This window comes from Eptatretus burgeri, chromosome 7, assembly GCF_056783735.1.
Source record: "Eptatretus burgeri isolate ZD-2024b chromosome 7, Ebu_testis_v1, whole genome shotgun sequence".
NCBI lineage: Eukaryota > Metazoa > Chordata > Myxini > Myxiniformes > Myxinidae > Eptatretus > Eptatretus burgeri.
Window position 1 is genome coordinate 53,580,636 of NC_140967.1, and position 20,000 is coordinate 53,600,635.

Genomic DNA, 20,000 nt, shown 5'->3' on the forward strand with positions numbered 1-20,000 from the left:
ATGGTAATCAGAGCCAAACCAGTAGGTCAAATGTGTGTGGATGAAAACTGGCCTGGTTTAATTTGATATTAAACTAGGTGTGCCTCCTGTCGCTTCGCTGATGGGTTTAATCAAAAGACAATGTTATAATTGACAAACATATTGAATGTGTATCTGTGAGTTTCAATGAGGATGTAACATGAAGTGGACCATGTGAAAAAGGATCTTTTATAACACGCAATTGTTGTTGTTGGTTGTGTGCTCCTAATTTTTTTTTTTGTACTTGTACTTTTTGCATAATGTACTTTTATATAGTTTTCTAATACTTTGAGAAGCATTACTATTTATAATCTTGTGTGCTCCTTCCACATCCTTGTGGAGGATTCCTGCTGCCATAGAATAATAAATGTTACCATTGGAACCGCTGCATTAAAGCTTGAGGTCCCACTTCATCTTCCTCAATCCTGTAAATAAGGGCTTTTAAAACAGGCAAGTTTGTGATGGAAGAAACAATTTTTTGTTCCAAGTGAATTGATTATTACATTTCCAAAGGTATCATTTGTATTATTTTACGACAGCAGAAACTCTTTACAATAGAGTGTTATGGATGGAGAAACTCAGCTCCTGTTATATATAGATGAGTCTTCAAATGACGTACCTGCCCCGTGACTCTGGCTCGAGGTTTGTATTGTCAATAACAACGCTACGGTCCTTGTGCAGGAAGTCGATGCAAGCTGACACACACTTTTGCCAGCTACCCAGGGTGTCCTGAACGCACATGTACAAATGTAGCTTTACTTTCCTTTGTCTAAAAATACCTATGCCACAGATGGACAATTCCCTGGACAAAATAAAAATACCCTTCCCCGGACAATTTCAATCGCCTTTAAAAAGAGTACAAAGTTGCGTGAAATCTCATTGGCACAACAGAATGCTTCATGTTCTCACATGAGAAAGCTGAAGTGAACTAAACGGAATGAATGATGTTGCCAAACGTACCCTGTTGATGTAAGCATAGCCATTGGGCACCAAATGATCTTTAAAAAACCTTGATTTTCCAGCTGTTAGAAAAGTAAAAACAAAACAAATTATACAACAAAGTCTTTTTTAGAGGAACAGTCTTTCCAGTGAATGATGCTCAAATAGGGAAACTATCATTCACACATAGCTGTGTGTCTGTAATATGCATGCGTGTGTACGCACACGCACACGTAATTGGAAGGAAAAAAAATCAATCAGCTCTCACCTAATCGATTACTCCAGGTGGCAAGGATTTCAATAAATTAACCCACATTTTATTCTAGCTAAAGAAAGCTGCATAAAGCAACCATGAAAAGCTACACAAGGAAAGCCCTTTTTTGACAATCCATTTGATAACTTTAATTCCAGCACAAACTTTACTGTGTTAGACCATTGGGTTCATGGGGCCAATTATTAACACTCAAAGATTGTTTCCTGCATGAACCAGGCACAGTGATAACTTGCTATTGGAGGGATGGTATAAGTTCCATTGTGTAAGACATGCAGAAACAGGTTAATTTTTGGTGTACAATGTCAAGGCTTGTGGAAAAGCTGACACACAGACTGTATAACAAAGGGAGCAAGAGACAAGAGGGATGGGAGTAGGAAGCACAAAACATTGGGGAGCAGGAATCTGTGGAAGGGAGAGGGATCGGGCAGGATACATGGGGTAAACAAGATGGACATTACAGGGACTTTCTGGAAGGAAAGCAGGGAATTTGAAGGAAGTGGGTGTGGGGTGGATTAACAGTGGTAGAAAACATTGATTAACAGGGGTAGAAAACAGGGACTTACAAGCGGGGAAGCCCACAGCAACGATGACTTCCTGGTCATCAGAAACGAGCCGACAGGTCGAAGGAGAGATAAGTGTATGCTCTCCATCAAGTGTTCTCTGCCAAAAGCACAATAAAAAACCTGAAATCATCAGTGAGCCTTTGTATGGATCCACTTATTCCATTTGAATGAATAAACTTCAGGTAGATACAATTACATCTTCTGGCATGATAAAACTCTTGAATTGACTGTTGATGACAAAATAATCAATACATCATTTATGATACTCCGTGTATTCTTGTACAGCAGCAGCTTTTAGCCAGATTAATCTAAACATTTTCATCCCACAGATTTCAATGTCAAAATTTTAAAACTTTGACTCAAAAGAACAAACTTTGAATGGGTTTGGTCATGATGTGGAAGACCAATTTTTACAAACCTTGTAGAGAACATTGAACAAACCTTGGTATCGGAAAGGCCATCAAAATGGGTTTTTTTCCATACAAAATCTTAACTATCCAGAAATCTTAATCTTAAATATTAAGGACATAGATTTTGGGAGGGGGTCAAAATTGAGAAAAGAAAGAAAGCAAATGGGAGAAAGGAAAGACCGCAGAGATGTTAAAACTCTTTTCAACTCTTAATAGCATCGCTGAAAATGAAACTGATTTTTCACAGAATCGACATCATTTTAAGTATTGGATTCGCTATATATGAGATATCCCTTATTGTCGGGTTTTCCGGCTGTCTGTCTGTGTGTGTGTGTATGTGTGTCTGCAACGCGAGGCTCCACAGCACGAACCAGCGAACCGATTTCGATGAAACTTTGCCAACAGTTGCCATATGGTCTGGGAATGTGCGCGTTTGAATTTTGTTGCCTTGCAACCACCCGTTGCTGTACAGCGGCCGAAAAACCGCGTACAGTATTTTCAATACTTGTCCTTCAATTTTGAATGTAGAGAAACGAGACTTCGGAATTAAACACTTTGAGATATTTAGAAAATTTTACTTGAGCCGATTTTTGATTGAGGTTTTATTTTTCAAATGGTAGTCCTTCAAAAATCGGGTGTCTATTTGCCATCATTTAAGGTGTGTAAACAGTGTTTGTAAGGAACTACACCGCCGTTCCACCTTCGATCTCTCCTCGATCCAAACGTTATTGACCAAAGTGAAAAGGATCCAAAATAAATGGAATCACCAGCATTTCTGTCTTTGTGGATTTCTAATAATATAATATGTTTATTTATTTACCGAAAATGATTCCACGACTCACACACCACCTTGAATTATTTATTTATTTACGGAAAACGATTCCACGACCCACACACCACCTCCAATTATTTATTTATTTACTGAAAACAATTCCACGATCCACACACCACCTCCAATTATTTATTTATTTACCGAAAACGATTCCACGACCCACACACCACCTTCAATTACTACTTACGAAATCTAAAGATTTCGTAAGTATATTGATGACTTCCGTTTGTTTGTTTGTTTGTTTGTTTGTAGGCATGATAACTCGAGAATGGAAGAAGCTACCAATGTCAAATTGCACCACGTGATTCAGGAGGGTGATGGCTAGTGCTGCTTAGATTTTGGTCAAAATCGGTCAAAGGTCAAGGTCACAGTGAGGTCAAACATAATTCCATAAATTCATGTGGAGAAATGGAGTATTTTTGCTTCGCTCGACGTTCTGAGTTCGTTTTAACTTCGATTTTAATTTTGTCTTCGGTTTTTGCGATCGCTTATGATGCTTAAAACTCGGTTGTCGAAATTCTGGTAAAAATCGGATGTTTTGGAGACGTTTTAAGATTGTATAAAAAATATTTCACTCAATGCGTCACTGGTCGTCCCATGATGCAGTGCGCTCGAGCAGACGCGTCGTTGAGTTACGTTAAGGTATAATATAATTGCGTGGAGAAATGGAGATTTTTGCTTTGGTCGATGTTATGATTTTTGATTGTTTGATACAGAATCATCGTAGAAACTTCTGGTTTGCGTCGCTACCTTCTCGAGAGACAGCTTTTATTAGACAAGGTCAGAGGTCAAGTTGACGATTTCGTAAGTACCAGTCTATGACTGCTTGTTTATTTATTTACCGAAAACAATTCCACGACCCACACACCACCTCCAATTATTTATTTATTGACTGAAAACGATTCCACGACCCATACACCACCTCCAATTATTTATTTATTGACTGAAAACGATTCCACGACCCACACACCACCTCCAATTATTTATTTTCCGTAAACGATTCCACGATCCACACACCACCTCCAATTATTTATTTATTTACCGAAAACGATTCCACGATCCACACACCACCTCCAATTATTTATTTATTTACCGAAAACGATTCCCCGCCCACACACCACCTCCAATTATTTATTTCCCGAAAACGATTCCACGACCCACACACCACCTCCAATTATTTATTATTTAAAGTGGGAGTGGCGTAGGAAAGTGGGCGTGGCTTATGAAAAATATTGTGTGCCTCAGGAGGTGTGGTCAAACAAGAGCATTGAGAGAAGTTTATCCGGTTTTCCGTGTGTGTGTGTGTGTGTGTGTGTGTGTGTGTGTGTGTGTGTGTGTGTGTGTGTGTGTGTGTGTGTGTGTGTGTGTATGTGTCTGCAACGCGAGGCTCCACAGCACAAACCAGCAAACCGATTATTTTTCAAATGGTAGTCCTTCAAAAATAGGGTGTCTATTTACCGTCATTTTTTATGAGGAGTGCCAGTTGGCAAAATACGCAATAGGAAAAATCTTGCCAGGCAGAGAAACTATTGTATGTGAACCAATACGTCTTGGCATTGAATCTTCGTCGGTGGATCGGTCAGAATGAAAAGCATCGTATCCAGCGCTTCGATCCTAGCCAATCCCTCGTCGCCTACCGGCTTGTCAAAATTGTTTCTCGTGCACGGATGTACGTTCATCCAAATTGCTCGTCTCAGCAGCAGTTGGCAGAAGTAATCAAGCTCACCTAATCAATTTTTAAGATTTATATTGTGGGAATATTATGGGTCTCGCTTCTTGCATTGTACATGGTAGCTTTGACGTTGCGTGGGTCATTCAACACCATGACTGATGATCTGCTAGCTAGCGGTGAAACGGGTCTGGTTGAATGGTCGCACATCTTTGGAATTGCCCACATTACAACTTTATCCATTGGAATATGTGGCTGAAGACTCTTGATTAGATGTATTGAATTGTTCTGTAAAAATTATTTGCCACGCGATGCCAAAATACAATACCATGTTAAATTAATTTCTTATGATAAAAGATCAAAGATAAAATTTTGGTTTAATTTTAAAACATATAGAACAAGTAGCTCAAGGACTAAAGAAGTTCAGTTCCATAAAGATAAAACAAAATGAAATAATAATGATAACAAAAGGGAGAATTGCTTTGCAATAAATGTCCCGACCGATCCCAACGAATGTTCGGGAGATAAAAATTAGTTTGTGTTTAACACATGTTCGAGCTGATACCAGAATCAAAATGAAGAAGAAGAAACCCCATAACCCACTGTGTTTGGGTTGATTCGGCAAAAGCAATTTTCATTTCCTGATATCTTTTGTGGACTACAAACCAATAAAGACAACGAGGATAACAAATCATAGATAAAAATTAGTTTGCTTTTACTGATGCTCGAGTCATACTGGGGAAAAGATGAAGAAGAAGAACGTTTTTAACCCACCATGTTTCGTTCGTTTCTAAGCTGTCTATTTCAAAATAAAAATAACCCGTTGTAAAAACATGCGTACGGCTTATGTGCATATACAAGACATCGTGGTTCGATACCTGGGATCATTCCAAGTGCACTGGGCCATGGACTAACACCCAGGCCTGAAGTCTGAGGCCCATCAATCTGTTCTGCTTCATGCAATGGTGGCACATAATTTTATTTGGGTGGAGTCAGGCTAGCTATCCAGTCAATGTGTGTAAAGCAGTGGGGTGGAGCTAGGGCAGCTGTTCTGTTCTTGTGTATGGCAGCTTGGCTGCTGGGTAGCTATCATTTCTTGGAGTGTGGCTGTGCCGCTGATGCTGTGCCCCTCTACCAGTACACTGGTACTCATTTTGCCAACCTCAGAAAGATGACAGACTGAGTCGACCCCACCTGGTGTCAACTCAGCAGCCAACAGGGCTCAAACTCAGGACCCTGAGATCCCAAGCCAGCCACCCTAACCACCCAGCCAACACAAGGTTTAGGGCAGCTGAACCCATGTATAATATGTGATATTTTCTAAGTTTAAAAAGGGCATAACTCTGTGAAAATTGACGAAACGCCCTGAAACTCGAACGTTTTCTGAAACTTATCATAATAAAGCCACATACCAAGTTTCAGTTGAATATGTTAAGGGTATGGGGAAAAAAGTCTGAAAAACCACAGGTGGGATGTACAAACGTACAGACGGACAGATGGAGAGCAAACTATAGTCCACTCCGTGAAATCGGTCAAAGACTCATAAAGTATAAATTCATGAGTGAAAATAATAAAAACAAGTGGTGCCAAGCACAACAAATCCCACCCATTTAAGGCATAAAGTTATTTTGGGGATCAAATTTAAATTTGATACATCCTTAACCTGAATGTTGATTATAAGGAATAGAATAAGGAATATTTTAGTCTTAGTTTGAAGTCGATTAAACCATTTTTGACGAAGTTATGACCGTAAAATGATTTTGACCTTTTCGTGACCTGACCTTGACCTTTGACCAAATTGGACCCAAAAGTTAATGCAGTTGATCGAGGTTCATTACCCACCTGTGGATACAATTTGACAGTGTTTGAGCCAGCCGTTTTCCCGTAAAGTTGTATTTTCGTTTTAAATGGAAAATTTGTAATTTTGACCGATGACCATGACCCCCAAAATTTCGGATCCTACCGATCTTCACAAATATGTATTTTTCACTATAGGAATGAGTAGGATTATAAGCGACAAATAGAATAAGGTTCACTATAAGCTTAGTTTCAAGTAAATCAGATCATTTTTGATGAAGTTATGAGCGAAAAACGATTTTGATATTTTCGTGACCTTGACCTTGACCTTTGATCCAATTGGACCCAAAAGTTAATGGGGTCGTCCAAGGTTCATTGCCCACCTGTGGATTAAATTTGATAGTGTTTGCTAAAGCCATTTTGCCGTAAAGTTGCTAACAGACAGACAGACAGACAGACAAACCGGACGATTCCAATATCCCGCTCCCTCCCTCCGGGGGATGGGATAGTGAACACAAAATTGAAAAAAAGAGAGATTGTATGAAAATTTAACATGGTTAGAAATAAGTGGTGACCCAGGTGCCAAATGCCACCAAAAACCCTGCCGGGCCACCAAAACCTTGGTCCGAGGTAGCCCGTGTGGCCATTTGTGTCAAAATCTTCGATACGTGTTCTTTGTCGAGGTATACGGTCATTACTTATCATTATGCAATCTCAACCAACGAAGCTTGCCAAGGGGACTATGGGTCATAAGGCAAAGGTTGTCAAGACTTTATTTGCCCCTCTCACCTGGGGTTCCGAAGGTGGGATGATGCAAATTATCTTCGACATCTCCACTCATGGCTCGCAGACTTCCTTTCCTGTTGCTGCCAACATGTGGCCCTAAATGGAGTTCTCTCATCCCCTCTTCCTGTCCAGGTTGGAGATCCTCAAGGTTGCGTTCTGGGCCCTGTTCTTTTTCTGGTTTTCATTAATGATCTCTCCGACTCTCTGGAAAATCCTCTTTATCTCTTCACTGATGACTCCACCCTTTGCCGTTCCATCTGTCATCTCTCAGATCGGCAAGCAGCAGCTCCTTCAATCTGCAGATCTGGATAAAATCACAACCTGGTCGAACACGTGGAACATGTCTTTCAACCCTGATAAATCTCACACTCTCACTGTCCCTCCGAAAGGATCGTTTAGACCACCTTCCTCCCATCTACTTTCTCAACAATCCTCTTGAAGAAGTCCTTCCATTCAAGCTTCTGGGTTTCACTATCTGCCAGATCTTTCCTGGGAAAGCCACATTTCCAAACTGGCCTCCAAAGCCAGTCGCCGACTGGGCATCCTTTGTCGTGCAAAGTTCTTCCTCAGCCCACCTGAGCTCCTGTCCACATGCAAAGCTTTCATCCGCAGCCTGGTGGAGTACTGCTCTCCCCTCTGGGCTTGTGCTTCCACCTCTCACCTTTCTCAGCTTCACGCAGTGGAAACTAAGGCATTTAGGATCATTGGTATCTCCCGCGGTGAGACAGTCTTTGGGCCTCTCACTCTCTCACCACAGACAGGTAGGTGGTCTTTTGAGTGCTAAAGCCACTTGGCAAGCTCTCTACAATATTCGAATCATCACTGCATACTGTATATCGATCGACTTGAACAAAGTTCAGGGACCACATGTCTGTGTTTTGCCCCGCGTTGTTCTGTGGTGCATCGGGCAGTGGCTGGCTTGCTGAAAATGTGCAATGTTATTTTACATAACGTTTTCCGTTTTTGTACAATCTTCTTTCATGATATGACCCATCATTTCAATGTATGTTACTCCATGTTGAGAAAAAAAATTAAATGTTTAATTTTTGTAAGTTTCCTCAACCGTTTCCTTGGAGTGCTTGGTTACGCCACTGAGCGCATATGCTCTTCAAGGTTCAATGGCGATGCTGCGGTTTGATACCGGCATTAGGACGGCAAAATAAATTACATGATTTCAATGAGTAAAAAATGGTTTCAGTTGTTACAAAGCAATGAATCTCCACATCACGGCAGGATAACCGAGAGTGGCACACACTCGTTGTAAGCTGTCTCGCCTGGGTTTGGATCCTGACCCAGCCATAAGCTGTCATCCGGGTGTTTCACAGGCAGAGTGATTCATCAATGTGTGTGGAATCTCTTGGATGGAAGTTAAACTGGGCATCACATCTGCCGGAATCCTCCCCTTCCACACTCTCTTCTCACACTCCACCCCACCCCCTCCCCTCTCCTCTCCTCTCCTCTCCCCTCCCCGACCACTCTCCTCTCCCCTCCTCTCCCCTCCTCTCCCCGACCACTCTCTTCTCCCCTCCCCGACCACACTCCTCTCTCCGACCCCTCTCTTCTCCTCTCCTCTCTCCGACCCCTCTCTTCTCCTCTCCTCTCTCTGACCCCTCTCTTCTCCTCCCCTCTCTCTGACCCCTCTCTTCTCCTCTCCTCTCTCCGACCCCTCTCTTCTCCTCTCCTCTTTTCTCCTCTCCCCTCTCTTCTCCTCTCCTCTTTTCTCCTCTCCCCTCTCTTCTCCTCTCCTCTTTTCTCCTCTCCCCTCTCCAACCCCTCTCCTCTCCCTGACCCCATCTCCGCTCCTCTCCTCTCCCTGACCCCTCCCCTCTCTCTGACCCCTCTCCTCTCTCCGACAACTCTCCTCTCCTCCCCTTTCCCTTTCCCTGACCCCTCTCCTCTCCTCCCCTCTCACCCTGCTCCCTCATCCCTACCCCTCTATTGAGAGGACTGTTAAAGATTGACAGTTTTGTTTTGAATTTAAAACTGCTTCCCCATAAGGTAGCATGTACGAATCAGCTTCGGAGTGAATCAACCGGAGGGCTGCAGAGGTCGCTGCATGTGCGAGCCCCTGTACTAAGCCCCAAGGACATGTGCGAGCCCCTGTCCTTAGTATAGGGCTGCCCTAAGCCCCTGCAATCAGTGAGACAATTGCCAGGTAGATTAGCATGGGCTTTAATTGCTCCCACCCTGCTTTATATAGAAACTGGCAATAAAAAACAAAATGTTGTTGTTTTGATGAATTATATCACCCTTCCTTGCCTCTCATGCCACCACCTTCCCTTCCCCTCATGCCGCCGCCATCCCTTCCCCTCAAGCCACCACCATCCCTTCCCCTCATACCGCCACCTTCCCTTCACGCTGCCGCTTTCCCTTCTACTCACGCCGCTGCCTTCCCTTCCCCTCATGCCGCCGCCTTCCCTTCCCCTCATGCCGCTGCCTTCCCTTCCCCTCATGCCGCCGCCTTCCCTTCCCCTCATGCCGCCGCCTTCCCTTCCCCCTCACGCCCACGCCTTCCCTTCTCCTCACGCCAACGCCTTCCCTTCTCCTCACGCCACCTGCAAATCCATGGCCCTCAAGCTAACCTCCTCCCAATCCTCCTACCCCTCCCCACTTCTCCTCTCCTCTATCCCTCGTCTTCCTCGCTCCCACCGCCCCCCCTCCCAGAGTGTACACTGATGTTTGGTGAGGTGTCGCTCTTCCCGCCCCCCTCTTCACTCCCCCCACCCTCACCCCTTCTAGCTCCACCACCCCTCCTCTCTCCTCTCTCCCTCCCTCATATTATTCCCATCAGCAAAGCAATGAGCTGTATCTGCTGGTATATATATATATATATATATATATATATATATATATATATATATATATATATATATATATATATATATATATATATATATATATATATATATATATATATATATATATATATATATACATACATACACAGTTTTGGTCCCCATTCCTCAATGGTGAAGAATCACCGATATAAATTAAAACATTCTCGTACCCAGATCCGGATTAGGATCCTTGCAATACAGCCAACCTGTCTACCAAGTTTTATCCAGAACTTTTTGAAATATCGTGCTATTTATTGTTTTTGGTCCTATCTCTCAATCGTGAAGAATCACTTTTTAAAATTCTCGTATCCAGATCTTCACCAAAATCTAATCATTTCTTCCTTGACCACACACTGAACCTGTCCACCAAATTTTGTCCAAATCCATCCATAACGTTTTGAGATATCCTGTTTACAGTCAGACAGACAAGGGTGAAAATATAACCTCCATCCACCTTTGGTGACAGAGGTAATAATGGGTCCTAATTTTGCAGCCTACGGAACACCACATATAAGGTCAAGAGAAGTTGACGTTTCGAATAGTTTGCGATCGATGTGATTTTTAAAAAAACCCAAAAAGCTATAGTATGATTTACATGACGAAAGGCTTTCCTAAAGTCAATGGTGCAAAAGTGTACATAATTTCTAACCTTGTCAACACCTCTAAATGCTGTCAAACAAACTCATAGGGTAGTGCATAAATGAACGACCTTTCACGTTGCCATACTGTTGGCGATCGATGCCATGTTGTGTATATCCCTCATCATTCAATCGGCAAGAAACCCCTCAAACACTCATGTATTTCAAGTTTCACAGAGATCAGCCAGAGCTGGTCATAATTAATAATGGGTACTCTTCAGAACTGGGCATACAAAAACAGTTGTTCAAATTTTGGGGGAAACATCCAGATCCGAGACATGAAATATTTCAGTAAGTGGTTCTGACAACTCATACTTAAATTCCTTTAGCAGTCATGTTGGAGAGTCAGCTGGATGGCTGGCTTTGGATGTGTTGAGTTGGCTTAAATAGGTAAACACTAAACATCGCTCAATAAATGGGGATGGTAGTGCTCGCAGATAAGGTGTTCATAGAGATAAATTCAGAGGAGGTAAGTCTGAGACAATTTGGGCAAGGAGTCACCCCAAGATAACAGGATATCTGCAATATAATTTAATCCCGTTATCTTAGGGTTATTACAACAAATTAATGAGATAACAGGATATCTATTAAATTATTTTAAATAATAAATAATTAAATAATAAGGTAACAGGATACCTTCTTGGTAGCATACTCATTTTTAAGCTGTCTCGCCTGAGTTTTGTTTTCTGACCAATTATAATCTGTCATCTTGAAACTTCCCAGGGGCCGTTGTAGCAACGAGTGTGCCATCCTTGGGAGGGATGTGAAGCCGGATGCCTGATCAGCGAGCATGCTGCTCATGCACAATGAAGATCCCGCGGTGCCATTTTGAAAAGTCAGGCATTGTACTACATATGACCATTGCAAATTGGGTACCCTGACCATTGCAAATTACTGTCCTAATCTACAGGGCCAAGTGGTTCCTCAATGATGATGCAACCACCAGACCAAATTCATCATCAAACTCTTGTCAAATACGAATTTGACAGATCTTGTTAAAAAAGTTTCATGAATGAATGATTGATTGCATTAAAATGATGAAGTGATATATGAAATGGTTGTCATTCCTATATTGCTAACATAGCAGCTGTTAAACAACACATCCGCTCTGTCGACTCTCCTGTGAAAGCTTTGTGATGACAACTCCGCACTATTCCTTACTGTGCCATTCATACCGGATCAAACTCTGGGAGGTTGAAAGTTGCTGGTTTCCATCCAAGAAAAAACTCCTCTGGCGTATGGAAAGGCAAACCAGCATTGAGGGAAAACTGAAGGGAAAAAGCATGACATAAACTAATAAATCAATGTAGAATGTGCAGCAGCCTCAATACCATGTAGACTACACTACATTCTAGAGATGCCTGCATGGAGGAATTTGTTACTGCAGAGGTCCAACTGCTATTAAAAAAATTATATATATATATATATATATATATATATATATATATATATATATATATATATATATATATATATATATATACACACATCCATCATACATTGTGGGATATCGTTAAAGAATAAATCAATAAGATTTTCCTCTTTTTTTTTTTGATCATCAGAACACAATACTAGTGGGACATGTCTTCATTCCTATAATTTCATTCGTATTTGAAGACTTCCCGCCCCCCCATTCAAGAATGAGTCCACATACAAAAAAACAGCATGAAAGATTTTGTACCAAGCGGTCACTGCAAGAAAAATCCTTCTTCTTTTTGCCAGGTGCCCAATTAGCTGGTCTGCCAGCCGCATCTGTCAGAGAGGGGACAAGAAAATAATGAAAAGCAAATCAGAATCACAAGTTAGCATGTTCATTTCTGCAATTTATTTGTCTTTCCGAAGTGTCAGTGCATTCACCAGGTGAGATGGGATACCAGGTGAAATGGGCTGCCATTAATGGGCACCACTGTTACACTGATTGCAATTCAGGAAGCATTCCAGAAAACCGTTTTGAAAAGCTCAAAAAAAAAAAAAAGGAATTAAAATAACGCAAGATGAGCCAAACAAGAGTCAAATGTGGAATAAATTACATTTATCAGAAAGTAATTATCCCAGCCATTCTTAAAATCAAAACAAATCATACAATTCATTAATGATTACTCCCAACTTTAATAATATATTGTGGCTGCATTTTTACCAAGTATTTAATACGGTGATTAAAATGTGAAGTATTAAACACAATGGGACCAAGGTCAAAATTCCCTCCACACTTCCCACATTCCCCCACAAAAAAACAATGCACGTTTTTCAACCAAAAAGACCGTGCCTTATGAGGTGATGCATGGTGATTGTTCTTACACTTGTTTGTACTACAGATCGTTTTGAATCTTGTTTGCTATTTGTTGAGAGTTCTCATGAGTACAACTTAAAGAAATCAGTGATGCAAGCTATTTGCTTCCAGAGACGAGGAATGTTCATAACTGATCAGACAACGAGTAATGAACAATTACCACCGCCACTGAAGGTTTACGGAAGTTGTGTTTTCACCCGTCTGTCTGACTGTGTGTCTGTGAACAGGATATCTCAGAAAGTTGTGGATGAGTTATGACAAAACTAGGTAGATCAGTTTCATTGAATGACAAGAACAGGCTGATTCGATTTCGGTTCAGGTCCAGATGCAGATCCGGTTTATCAGTGGCATACAAAATGTAAACTGTTCAGCTTGGTGGCGGTATGCACTCTGTCAAGTGCCGTTCTTGTTAATTTTATATAACTAGAAAAAACAAACTAGTAAAGGATACAGTTAAATTTGCACCATCCTGTTGGATGATTTAGTATCATTATTTCGTATGCAGCCTGTGGCTGCTGGTTGCACCATTGCTCAGAGCGTGGCTGTTCCACTGAGGTAGTACCCCATTTCCAGTAAGCTGGTAATCATTTTGCCGACCTCAGAAGGATGACAGGCTGAGTCAACCCACCTGGTGTGATTTAACGACACGACAAGTACTCAAACTCAAGACCCTAAGATCTTAAGCCAGCCACTGTAACCGTTAAGCCAACAGCAGGCTTGGACTTTTTAGTAGATTCATTATCATGAATTACGCACACTTTCAGGAAAACAACATGCATTTGTAAACTGATGAATCAGAATGACTCTGTGTAAACATGCCATTGTGTTGAGCACATGGGAATTGTCATGCAAATTATCATTAACAAGAGGTGGTGGCACTTGCACAGAATTTTTTTTTTTTTAATAAGAAAAAGACATTAAAAAAAAAAATGCATTTTCTGCTGCAGGGCAGGATATGAGAAACTTGAAAATAGACATTTACGTGAAGCTTGGGTTTCCTTGATGAAAGCAGAAGAGAGAAAAGAGATAATTTGAATTGAGCAAACATCAGATGCTTCTAATTTGAGTTTTGGTTGGCAAATGATTTTCAAAGGGCACATGACCTTTTACCTTTGACCTGTTGAACCCAAAATTGAATGAGTTTGTCTCTTTATTACAGTCCATACTTGTACCAGGTTTGGTTGAAATCCTTGCAGTTGTTCACAAATTGTTGTGGTAACAAAAAAAAAATACCTGATAATGGGTGGACGGTGGACATACCTCTGCCAGGCAGAGAAAACGAACAGATATAGTAATGCTGAGTTTTTGAAACTTCATCAGTATTTTCCTTTAATGAGATTCCATTAGCACCAGTGCCACAATAGCTTATACAACAGGTCACAAAGGAAGACCATCCTTAAAAAAGCACCCTCACAAAATCCTTGGACTTGAGCAAAAGCAGGAAGACCTATTTATTGTTTGAAGTATAACAATACAAAAAATAAAAAAATAAAAAAAATCAAGACGATAAAATAAATCAATATAATGAACATTGTTGGCACCACCCCACTAAATTATGAATTTATAATGCATATTGAAAGGGCCTCACCTCCAACATAAATGCTTTTTATTGTGTCCACAGATATGCCATCGTTGGCCTACAGCAAGAAAGTGAAAAAAGTTCTCAAATATCACGACTTTAGAAATTGCTTCTAAACATGTAGAATAACTTGGCAATCACACTAAAGAATTGCTAACGAAAGCAACATTGTTCTTACATCAGCTTGTATTAGAACAGCAAGCACTCACCTTGTCACATAAATACTCCCACATGCCGAGGAGAGGCTTGCGGTATGCATCCCTACCCGTGGCCACCAACACCTGCACACATTTATAATCATGTGGAAAGAACATTCATAATTAAAGACTGGTTGTGGTTAATCATGACCAAAAACAAAAGATACCTGTTCAAGAATGCAAAGATTGGGTCTTGGTCATTCCAGGTGACCCCTCGATGATGCAGATTGTGCGCAGAAGAAGAAAAAAAGCCGATCAAGAAGCAAACAATAAATACTTTTAAAATATGAACAAACAAAATAGTGCCTTGTTCGGACTGCATAGTATTCTGTTACAAAGAGTGCAGGCATTCCGAGGGTTTCCGAACCATGAGCAGAGCTGACGGTTTCTACTTCTCATGGGCTATGAGCTGCGATTGCATCACCATCAAGGATACACGACAAGCTTTTGCAGACCTGTTCCCAATGAAAGTGTTGAACTTCTCTAGTCCTGGCTAATTGGTTTTGGTACCACCGCACTTTTCCCTTTGCAATACTTAATTTGCTTGCATGCAATTTCAGCATTGCATTTTATCACATTGCTTCGCAGAGATGCACAGCTTTGGATAACTACTGCGTTGAAATGTGACAGATACCTTTTCACTTGTTGAACTTGATACCAGTTCAGCCTGTCTATTCTCCTCCCAAAAGCACGAGTAACTATTTGATTGCGAAAAAGCACCAAGACAGGGGCTTTCTTGTGTCCACTATTTTGCTTTCATCAATGTTATATGTGGCTGTGAGTGTGGTGATTTAATGACACAAACGAGCTGTTCCACCTGCTGGAACGAGGCGGGAAAACATCCCACAGGAATGCTTTGCTGGCATGATTGAAGGTGGGGTTTCCCTCCGGAAAGCAGGATGCCAGTGGGAGGTGTTGACGCTGAAGCAGATCCAGCCAGGAACAGATTGTGATGCGAATGATACATATTGTTGTGGTTGACCGCCGTGTGGAGTCGAGGTCAGATCCTCCACCTGCACGATCACCAATTTAGCGACGGATAGTCGAAAAAGAATATATGCCATCTGCCGAGAAAGCCAAATTGATCTTTACTTCGGTTTTCGGCGTACAGATAGTTTGAACGAGAATTTGACACTTTGTCCGGTTCGCCCTATGAAGAGGATGGAGGCCCAAGTCGTAACTTGGGTGATCCAGCAGTAGTTTTATCGTCTCCTGTGCGGTAATGACACCAATTTCCCACGATCGTGCTTTTTAACCACTCTGAGATCAATCGCCAAATTATGAACCGCACATCAGCTGACACAAATTAATTTAAGTAATCAGATTTAATAAATGGTGAGGGGAGATTAGAAGAGAGAAAAGCACGTATCAACAGCAATTGCAGAATCAATGTACAGTATTGTACTATAACAATCGGATACAGATCCCATAGTTGCCATATGATTCCCCCTCACCCATAATAACTCATTCAGCTTAACAGTGTACCTTATCCATCCTCTCGCCAAATATCATTTCACAAAAATGATCGGCAAAACCCAGGGGTAGAGCCTGGAAAAGTGTCTGGAAGCAGTTCGGTTCTATTTCTGAAAGGAGGCGACCGCTCGTTATCCACGTTGACCGACGAAAGAACAAGGCGCGCAGCTTGTTTGGCGAGGTATGTGCCAGTAACCCTCTCTGTAAGCTCAGCGCATCCAGCAGCACCGAGGCAAATGCAAAAAATTCTTTCTTAGGACTCCAGGGAGCAATTTGATCCGCATCTACAGGGATTCTCCAGCTGTTTTTTAATCTGCCGATCATAAGCACTTTATCTCGGTCATTTTAGCACTTATCATCGACCGATATTTTCATAACCGCACAGGACACGAGTAACAATCCACGGTTTTTCCACCTTCTGTGGTGATGCTAATTACCAGCCTTAGCAGTCTCCAAGACCATGAATGACTTTTAAAAGGGACATTTAACAAAGGGATAACAGAGGATTAAAGGATCACAATTAAAATCTGTCTCAACATACTTCACATGCCATACTCCTGTGCTGAACATTTAAATAATGAAATAACAATACTACGTTACTCCCTTTAAACCATATCACATCCCCACAACAATATTTTCTTGATAACTCTGACATCGTAGGTCACATGGTATGGGAGCCATATTGGATGAAAGGAAAAAAAAGTGGGGGCAATACCCCTGGGTGCTCACCTGGAAGAATAATGATACTGAGGAGGAAGTCAATGTGGAACGGAATCAGAAAAATGCACCAATGTTATAGCAAATACACATTTTGGGGGGCTAACCCCCCCCCCACCACTCCCGCCACAAATCCCCATCTCTCACGATTTTTAAAATAGCATGATCAAATGAAATGGAAGACCAAGAAGGAACCCAAAGAAGTAAGGAGGAAAGATGGAGTAATCAGGAGGAACCTGCATAGGATTCAGGTTTCAGTTGCTACTCCACTACCCTCAAACCCATCCAGGTGCAGCCAAGTGGGCCTTACAGACAAATTTCTGCAAGAATTCACTTCTCATTAGAGAGATACTGGAGATAACGAAAGAGAGGAATAAAGAGGAAAAGAGATGAAAGAGAACAAAAAGCAAGAACTAGAATGACTAAAGAGAACTGAAAAAATGTCAAAAAAAAAGTGTGAAAGGAACAAAGAACAATGATGTCGGGAAGAACCCGGAGAAACCGATTTTGGCAGTTACTCCCCAGGTTCAAACGCAGCAACATGTACAAGCTACCAGAGGTCTGTCAATTGCCACCAACATCAAAACTATTCCGGTTCAAGAATGCAGCCGAATTATCGACAACTTCACCAAGAGAATCATCACCCAAACTTTGGTACATCATGGGTGATGAAGGTTGTGGTCAAGTTTCATCAGAATTGTGTGTGTAGTTTCTGAGAAGAAAGCAAATACCTATTTTGGGGGGGGGGGCAACCCCGTAGACCCCCTTCGGACACAATTTTTTCAATGACATGAACAAACTTTGGTACAAACGGTGATGAAGGTTTTGGTAAATTTTCATCAAAATCGTACTTGTCGTTTCAGAGAAGTTGCAAGTATTTGTGGACGGACAGATGCACGGACGACGTGCCATCCCATAAGCTCCCCGGAACTACATTCCAGGTGAGCTAAAAAATGGACATCTCCGAAACCGCTCAATGAAAAAAAAATTGAAAGTTGGCATGCCATCAATTCCCCATGTAATGTATTGGGTAACAACGATGACATCAGTGAAGTGATATATTCCAGCCATAATTGGTTGAATCGAAATCTTTATCCAAAAAATCTGCAACTTCATACAGGGTGTTTCATCAAAAAACACAACCCCATGAAAGTTATCTGAAATTTTTTACTTTTTAATACACATTTTTTTCTGTTGCAGTTTTGTATGAAGCATCGTTTGGAGGAAAAACTGCAAATATCAGTCATGCTGTTAATTTTGAAGATGGCATGGACAATTGAACAAAGGATCTTAATTGTGGAGTCTTACTTTGCCACAAAGTCATTTGAATAGACTCAAACACGATTCAGAAAGAAGTTCGAAACCAGATTAGCCCCAGATAAGTCTGCTAGTTTTTGATTGATAGAGGTTTATGTACCATGGGATAGTACAAAATCATAATTGCTCAAAATATGGTCGCCTGAGGATTGCAAGAACACGAGAAAACTTTGAAGCAGTTCATGAAGCAGCTTTGAGGAGCACCAGGAAATTGCTGCGTCATCGATCTCAAGCTTTGAACTTATCTTTATCAAATACACAAAGAATTCTGAAGCAGGAACTAAAAATCTACCTGTATCACATATAAGTGAAGCACAAACTAACAGACAATGATAAACAACTTTGTGTGATGATGTGTGAATGGTTTGAGGTAAAAATGCGTAGGGATCCAAATTTTCTGAGTAATGTGTGGTTTTCTGACGAGGTCCACTTTCTTTTATGTGGTCATGTTAACTCAAAAAAACAACGTGTTTTGGGGTTCTTGTAAGGCCATTTCACAGCCATAAATGCTCTGGATGGGTTCCATAAGCAAATCTGGCATCATTAGACCTTTCTGGGTTCAACATGAAGAAGAGAAATGGTAACCATAACCACTGAACAGGACTTCAAAGTTATCCAGAAGTTCTGGGTTGCCTTAGCGAGGAAGCGCCACATAGACAGGGCTGTGCAATGGTTTCAGCAGATGGGGCCACACCTCACACTTCCAACAGATCGATACAGTGATCGAACAGAAATTCAGTGATTGCATCATCTCTTGAAGGACAGGTGTTGAATGGGAGCTCAATTCTCCAGACCTCAACCCACCTGACTTCTATATTTGGGGTTACATGAAGGATAGAGTGTACCAGGGAAGACCTCAGACTATTGACAATCTCAAAAATGCAATTGCCACCAACATCAAAGCTATACACCAAATTATCGACAACTTCACCAGGAGAATCTATTTGTGTTGCTGCAGCAGGGCAGCCATTTAGGACATGTTTTGTGAATTGTCTTCTGAAATCACCAGTTTCATTATTGTGTGTTACTTTATTCTACATATTAGAAAGATTCTTATGTAAAAATCACATGTTGTTTCAATGACAAAAATTAAAAAAAAAATTATTGAAATAACTTTGGGTTGGTTTTTGATGAAACACCCTGTGTATCTGATCTACGACCCGATGCGAGTGAAGAATTAAACTTATGATGTCATCGGTCACGTGGTCTGGTGGCCATATTGGATTGAAAATAAAGACATTTGAAAATCTTCTTCTATAGAACTGCTGAACAGATTGAGGCAAAACTTCATACGTATGATTGACCAGCCATGGGGAATACAATTTCTTCTTTTTTTCAAATTCATCTGCATTGACGCAAATTAGCCTTCGTGTGCACAAAAGAGGTCACTAAATATCCACAGAATCAATCAATCATGAATAAAGCTATGGATAATGGCAATGTATGAAACAATAGGGTGTTGTCGATGATACGGGTATATGGGTCATAATTGTACCATGCTCAGTTAACGGTAGTATTTTGTTCAGAATTAGCACATGGGGAGAGATGATGCACTCTACTAAGTGCCATTCTAGTTGTGGTTTGAACCGAGTTGATTATTTGAGAGATGTGTAATAGCTGGAAATTCTAAATCTAGGTTATAATTGATTGCAGTCCAGAAGCTT

General features: G+C 41.1%; 1 protein-coding gene across 4 annotated transcripts in view; it reads right to left on the bottom strand.

The window, feature by feature from the left end:
* Positions 1-20,000, bottom strand: part of PNKP (polynucleotide kinase 3'-phosphatase) — a 73,794-nt gene that overhangs the window by 26,683 nt on the left and 27,111 nt on the right. For all 4 annotated transcript variants that reach the window (XR_015060119.1, XM_085888509.1, XM_085888508.1 and 1 more), the window contains 7 exons: positions 14,842-14,913; positions 14,642-14,690; positions 12,445-12,515; positions 11,939-12,031; positions 1,795-1,891; positions 979-1,040; positions 638-747 (listed from right to left, as the gene is read on the bottom strand). Coding sequence is in view for 3 of the 4 variants with exons in the window: in XM_085888509.1 (XP_085744635.1) it covers positions 638-747; positions 979-1,040; positions 1,795-1,891; positions 11,939-12,031; positions 12,445-12,515; positions 14,642-14,690; positions 14,842-14,913 (554 nt within the window). In the remaining variant the exon portion in view is untranslated. The remainder of the gene's footprint in view (positions 1-637; positions 748-978; positions 1,041-1,794; positions 1,892-11,938; positions 12,032-12,444; positions 12,516-14,641; positions 14,691-14,841; positions 14,914-20,000) is intronic.